This window comes from Antechinus flavipes, chromosome 5 (assembly GCF_016432865.1).
Source record: "Antechinus flavipes isolate AdamAnt ecotype Samford, QLD, Australia chromosome 5, AdamAnt_v2, whole genome shotgun sequence".
In the NCBI taxonomy this organism is placed as follows: Eukaryota; Metazoa; Chordata; class Mammalia; order Dasyuromorphia; family Dasyuridae; genus Antechinus; species Antechinus flavipes.
In genome coordinates, this window is record NC_067402.1 from 283977070 (window position 1) to 283983916 (window position 6847).

Sequence of the window (6847 nt, forward strand, 5' to 3'; positions counted from 1 at the left end):
CCTCCCAAACGGATCCCAAACCTCACAAAACTGTACATAACCTTTGACGCAGTGATATCACAACTAAGCACAAAACCTAAAGTTAGCAAATATTAAGGGAAGGAACTCATGTGTACAAAACTATTTATTACATCATGATTTTCTGTTGTACCAAATATGTGGATACAAAGGAGCAAGCCCAACTGAGGGAAATAAATGACCAAAAAGTGATATGTGGATATAATATTGGAATATTATCTCATCATAAGAATTAACAAATCTAACAGATTCAGAAAAATCAGGGAAGATCTAAGTTCATGTGAAGTCAAATGACCATAGGTAAATAAGTTTTACAATAACCACAAAAAGAAATAAGAAAATTAACTCCAAGGGAGTACAGAACTTCAATGCAGGCATGAGCAATGACAATTCCAAGAGAAAGCTCTCTTAGCAGAGAGGTGACAGACTTTCATTCAGAAGGAAACAAACATTTTCAGATCTAGCCACTATAATGATTAGTTCTGCCTGAATGTGCAGATTTTTTTATAAAAACGTCTTCCTCTTCCAAGAGCAGACGAAGAGTAAATTTACTCATAGTGACAGAAATATAGGAAGAAAGGGACATCAATTAAACATTAAAAAAGAAAAAGTTAGGGGCAACTAAGTGGCGCAGTGGCTAGAGTACCAGCCCTGAAATCAGGAGGACAAATCTGCTCTCAAGACACTTAATACTTCCTAGTTGTGTGACCCTGGGCAAGTCACTTAACCCTAATTGCCTCAGAGGGGGAAAAAAATGAAAAAGTTCACAAAGAGATACAAGCAGGGTATTACTGAATACTATTAAGTTCATAATTAAGAAAATCTAAGTTTAAAAATATGGGGTTCCATTAGGAATTTCCTTTAATTCCATTTCATTCCTAGGTCTGAGCTTCCCAGAAACAAATATATTCTACCTAGAGAGTAAATCAATACATGGAATGGAATAGCTCTTTGATTATGAACATTTCAAAGATCTCCCATATCATCCTTACTAACTTGTAATTCTTTTAGCACTCTCTTTTCTCAAGATATCGTCTCTCTTCCATTCTTTTGATCTTCATTTATGAGTTACAGTAAGTACTGCTCACCCTATCTAGACACATTTTCTTCAACCTGAATTTCATTCCCTTAAAGCTTACATCAAACTAGATAAATTTTAATAGCATACTTTAAGTATATTACAATCCAAAATCTAATTATATAAAGATTTCAACAAAATCAAAAGATGCACTTCCATGTATTATCAGCATGTCCTACTGAATTTCTCAGTCACCAAAAGTCTCCACCCTAAATTTACACTGATAAGAAAATTACTTTATGTAGGATTACCAAAATTCTTCAATACTAAAAATGGAGCATCATTACAGATAAAACTTTTGCCCCCCAAAAAAGTTCTACCTTCATCCCAACAGCCTTCTGAGACGCCTTTTGTCTGATCCGTGAGTTCCTGCCAAGGTCATCCATACGCTTGGTTTTTTCTAGATTTTCCTACCCTAAATCACTAGGCTGGGATTCCATATTCTCAAAACACACAACTCCCTTTTATGTACAGTATTATCTTCCCTAGTAGAATGCAAGTCCTTCTGCTGGTGTTTGGATTCCCAGACTTTAAAAACAATTCCTGACACCTATTAAATAAATGATTTAATTACTCATCAAAATTTAATAACTAACATCCTTAACAAATGTTACCATAACAAATATTCATAACCTCAAATTTACATAGAAAGAAGAGTTCTCAAAATGTAAAGATCTAAAGGAAAATATCAAATCCATTCGCACATAGAATGAAGTACACATTGTACCCATTTGTTCTGTTTGCTACAAAGGTTGCCAGTCAGTCAACAAGTGTTTTATGACTCAGCACTTAACACAGTGCTTGGAGAAAGGCAAAAACACAGTCCTCTCCCTCAGGAAGCTCACATTCTAATGGGGGAGCCTTGTAATACCTTGATGGTATCTAAGGCTCTGAAATCTCCACCCTGTTACTTCTTGTCTGTCTTCCAGAATCAAACAAAACACATTTAATCCTTCTCCTATGGAGCAGTCCTGCCTAAATCTCCCCCTCTACTCAATCCTGGAATCCAACTATCAAATTTCTTCAGCTCTACATCCATCATCACGGCCCTCATCGGTGCCTTCCCACAACCTATAGAAACAAACCCAGCTCTTGGATTTCAGTAGTCAACTCTCAACTATAACGTGACTGTTCTCATATCTAATCTCTCCCACTATTCTGGCCCCAAAATCTTCCAATTCCAATCTGGCCTGTTTTACACACCCACAAACTACAGCCTTCTTCCTGCAGTACTACCTTTGCTTGAGCTTCTATAGCTCTCTGTCCATTCCCACAATTATTGCTTAATCACAGAAGTCCAGCTCAAGGCTGCCTTCCTCCATAAAAGTTTCTATTCAATTCTAGTCCATATTGTTCCCTCCCTTTTTTTCAACTTCTCTAGCTTCTATTTATTGAGTAATAAATGCTAAAGATGAAGTATATTTTGTGTGTATCTTAACTCCCCAATAGACTTGTAAGCTTCTTAAAAACAAAGACTAAACTTCTTTAATGTCTTCATTTTTTTCAAAGATGTTGCTGACTAAATCACAGGTACTCAATAAACAACAGGAAAATTTAATTCACTTTGTAACACCAAAAGTGTCAGCCATAAACCACGCTGGTTTAAAGAGATTATAAGGTTTGCATACTGCCTCTGGGGCACATAAATATTTTCTACCACTACAGGGCTGGAATAGATGACCTCAAAAATTCATTTCTGTTCTGAATTGATGATTCCTATGGTACAGGTAAATAGATCATATTTATTTGTCACAGAATGGAAAAACCAACATAACTGTGGGATCAAGGGAAACCGGGAACCAGCTGGTAACCATCAGCTAATATCTCTATTTTTGACTCAAACAAATGACTGGGTTCACTTCACTGAAGACTGTAGTTCTCGATATGGCACTTAGTAGATCAAAAGGACTAAAACAGGAAGAAAAAAAGTTAAACACTAGTAGAATTAATCATTTTTCCAAGTTCAATATCACTTTTGTTCAAGTGCTGAGGAAAGCTAGCAGTTAAGGAAACAATTCCAATGACAGTACAACTATCTATAGGGACAAGATCAAATCATCTCCCCACCACTGAATATGAGCAGTTTCACTGAATGGCTAAGTGGAAGCTATTAATCCAGTCAATAAACTGGGTCAACCAATCTAGATTACGATATGTTTAACTTTTTAAAAAAATACATAAATAACTAGCAGATACATTTATATAAATGGTAACGCTTCAGATGGCTAACTTCAGATCCTTCACAAAAGTCCTTCTCAGTATCCTTACCATGATATAAAAGGAGATCCTGAGTGCCCCAAGACACAGAATTGGTAACTATGCTCATACTCTGAGCCCTGGAAGGACCTCATAGAGTTCGTGTTTCAATGTCATGGGTCCAGATGCCAGCCACTCTGAGAGCAGGGACAGTCAACACCAGGTGGATCTCATGGAGATGATGGTAAATTTTTCAGTCACAGGAGCTCTCACAGACTCTGTCCCACATTATAGAGCATTAGCCTCAATGTCAGTGAAGGAAACAAACACACTCACAAAATCAAAATCATCTGAAGCCTTAAAATATCTATTTTTGATCATTCAAAACTCTGTCATTTAGATGGCCTTCTGACCTTATTAATGTGGCTACTGCTTCCAATGGCGCACAAGGCCCCATCCCTGCCTTTTTTCTTTATTTTCTGGAACTCTTGTCCATGTTCTCCCATAAATCTTTCCCAATAACCTAGTGAATTATATCTTGGAGATAAATGCATGTATATTCTTGCATCAGACCATTCCCCCCCTCCCTTTTTTAAAATATATATCAAACTTGCTTATGGATGCAAAAGTCCACTTTTTCAGCTGCGTAAGGACTCTTGCTTCTCTAGCCTGACACTGTTTTTGTCTCAATCTGTATATAGCTCATCAATTTCCTGCATCTGCTGTTATATTCTAGTGCAACAGAAGCTTGTCTAAATGTTTCCAATTGTCCGTGAGAAGCTGATCTAACCAACAAAGAAAAGGCATCAGAATTCCTAGATTCGCTTCAAACTCCACTACTGCGCCACTCCTTATTGAAGAAGAAATCAATGATACTTCTCCCATCCCATCCTCCCACTCTGGCATTCAGTTCCTTGGATGGAAGAAAGAGGTGGAAATCATAAAACATTTCACAATAATCGTCCAAAACTAACAAATCAGTGCTTTCCCAAATACTTGGGAAGGTCATTGCATTTAAGACAGCGTGTTGAGCCCAAAACAGAGGAATAACAGAAAGAAAGAGCTAAATTGCATTTGGGAAACTGCACAGTATTTTCAGTGCTTCCAAGCTGCAACCTGGTACAAAGGCCCACCATTTCAACATAAACGTCCTACCAGAAACGACTGTATAGGATTCCAAATCTTGAAACATCACAATGTCCAAAAAAAGAGATAAAGGAGATTCAAAGGGATATATGGTTGGCACAAGTAGACGAAATTTATGTCCAAGGATGATCTGTACATGCAAGAAAGGCATAATGACTATTGACAAGAAGATGTCTGACAATAAAAAGTGAATCTTTCATGAGTCAGGTAGGCCAATATACAGATTGAGAAGTCCCCTGATACCCAGAAGAAGGGGAAAAAAAAAAAGGACTAAATGAAAGTTTCTAACATATTCAATGGCTCTTCTGAGGAAGTCTATGGGATGGATGAACATACACAAGAATGAAAAGAAAAGTGAGAGGCATCTGCAAAGAACATTCAGAATAAGTACATTTGTGAATCTAGGACCTCTTATTGTTCAAGGCAGCAGTAAGACCTTCAGGTGAAGTCATGATTTTTAAAGTTATAAAGATTTTAATAGTAGGTATTTTATTTGTCTCTTTTAACTACATCAAAATGTATCTGAATTATTATTTGTGGAAATTAACTCTAAAATTTGCAGAGGGAAAATACCAATAAGGGGTCATTACTTCTGCCTAGATTTCTGCATTAACTCATTAACCCTCTCTAACCAGTATTTCAGTGTTTTTTAACTATTACCATCTTTCAAGAAAAAAAACATTCTCCAAGAAGATAGATAGAAAGACACAGTTTGCTAAGAGCCCTGCTAGGCACCCAAGTTAGGTGAGAGGTGAAGGGACAGCCTACAGACAAAGACTGAGCTTAAGCCTTATCTAGAAATCTATACGAATTCTGTGTCCTTCAAGAGAATAATTCTTCACATTATAGAATTAGAAGCAAAATGAACGTTCTCTTTTATAAATGTAGGGAGTTACCTTAAGATGATGTTACTTTGTTTAAAAGTACCAGGATTAAGACATCCAAAGGAGTGCTGTTGCCATCAAAGCAATCTTCTTGGAATATTCCGTTCATTCACATTGCCTTTGCTCAAAACAGATGTGGAATTCCTCTTTGGAATGAAATGCCTTCAGAGGCAGTAGCCTATTTTTTCTAATATTTAAAAGATAGCAAACTAGTAGATTTGATTTTGAGTAAACTGCCAAATTCAATGAGTCTGATGGGTGAATCGAGGTGGTCAAAACTGAAAGCTATGACTATAAAGTAATAAGATTGGTTTTCTTATCTGGCTCATGGACCAGTATTGAAGGCAATTCCAATGTTTTGAGCAGTAATGGCAGTATCAATTGATCAGTGGTATAGTCACCCAAACCCCTGCAAAATCGGTATTCCTATGTCTGCATATATTCTGATATACTACAAAATCCATTTAATTATTTTAGTTATCCCATATATTTACAAGAGCAGATATGCCCTCCACCCTTAATTTTCTCTTTCTCTCTCCCTTCCTCTCTTCCTTCTCTCTTCTCCCCTCCCCCCCACTTCCCCCCCTCCCCACACACACACACATACACAGTGATGCAGGAATAACGGTTAAATTTCTGCAGGAAGGAAAACTGTTTTGATTTCTAAATTAGTGGTATGGTGGTACCTGGATGTTTTCATAATAAGTTTGTTTTATTTCCACGCATACCATATGTAAAGATAGCATCATCATAAAAAGGGATTTACAAAGCACCTCAGTAGAGCATCATAACAGTTGTTCTACAAAGGCAGCTATAACCAAAATATATGCACACATACCCATACAAAAGAAACAGAGAGTCAGAGAGATACCTTATATCTAAATTTACATCGTTATTAAGCAAGAAAACAGAGTATTTTTAGGTGGGGAAAAAAACAAAAACAAAAACACAGGCAGTACTGCAGATGAGCACAATGCTATGCAAACGACCTTTTTTGCTCCAACTAAAATTCCTAAACCTGAATTCCCCTGGTCCCCCCGTCCTGCACCACCACCACCACCCCCCACGCACACCCAACTCCCCACCAACCTCACAGGGGTTCCTGGGCTGGTCCATGGAATCTGATGACATCACTCCCTCTTCCTTCCTGGAATTCTAAACCCTGCTGCTCTCCCCTTGCACACAGCTCCCATCTCCATAGCAACCTCACCTCCTCCTGCTTCCCTATTGGCCTCATGGAGCAGGATACACAAAAAGGTTTTCCGTTCTCCTTAGAAAAAAAATGATGCTTTCAACAGGAACTCAAGCTAAATTTAGGCACTTCAGATTCAGAGTCCTATGACTAAGGAAATGCAGCGAAATGTCCTCCTTCCCACAGGGCACTCTCCACTCACCCCCACCCAAAACTAGCTATTTCATCTCATTCCATCTGCCTGTCACTCATTCCAAAAAACTGAAACATCCACTGAACTTTAAAGCAACTGAACTGTCCCACAAAGGTCAATCTGCAGAAAACTCGCTTATC

General features: G+C 37.8%; 1 protein-coding gene across 19 annotated transcripts in view; it reads right to left on the reverse strand.

The window, feature by feature from the left end:
* RBFOX2 (RNA binding fox-1 homolog 2) overlaps nt 1–6474 on the reverse strand; it is a 222554-nt gene extending 216080 nt beyond the window's left edge. For 7 of the 19 annotated variants that reach the window (XM_051961666.1, XM_051961672.1, XM_051961658.1 and 4 more), the window contains exon 1: nt 6412–6467. In XM_051961666.1, the coding sequence (XP_051817626.1) occupies nt 6412–6453 (42 nt within the window). In that variant the 5' untranslated portion in view covers nt 6454–6467. Of the gene's footprint in view, nt 1–6411 lie in introns of all 19 variants that reach the window. The other 12 variants (XM_051961664.1, XM_051961671.1, XM_051961669.1 and 9 more) reach the window with 3 other exon arrangements.
* Nucleotides 6475–6847: the final 373 nt, after the last annotated feature.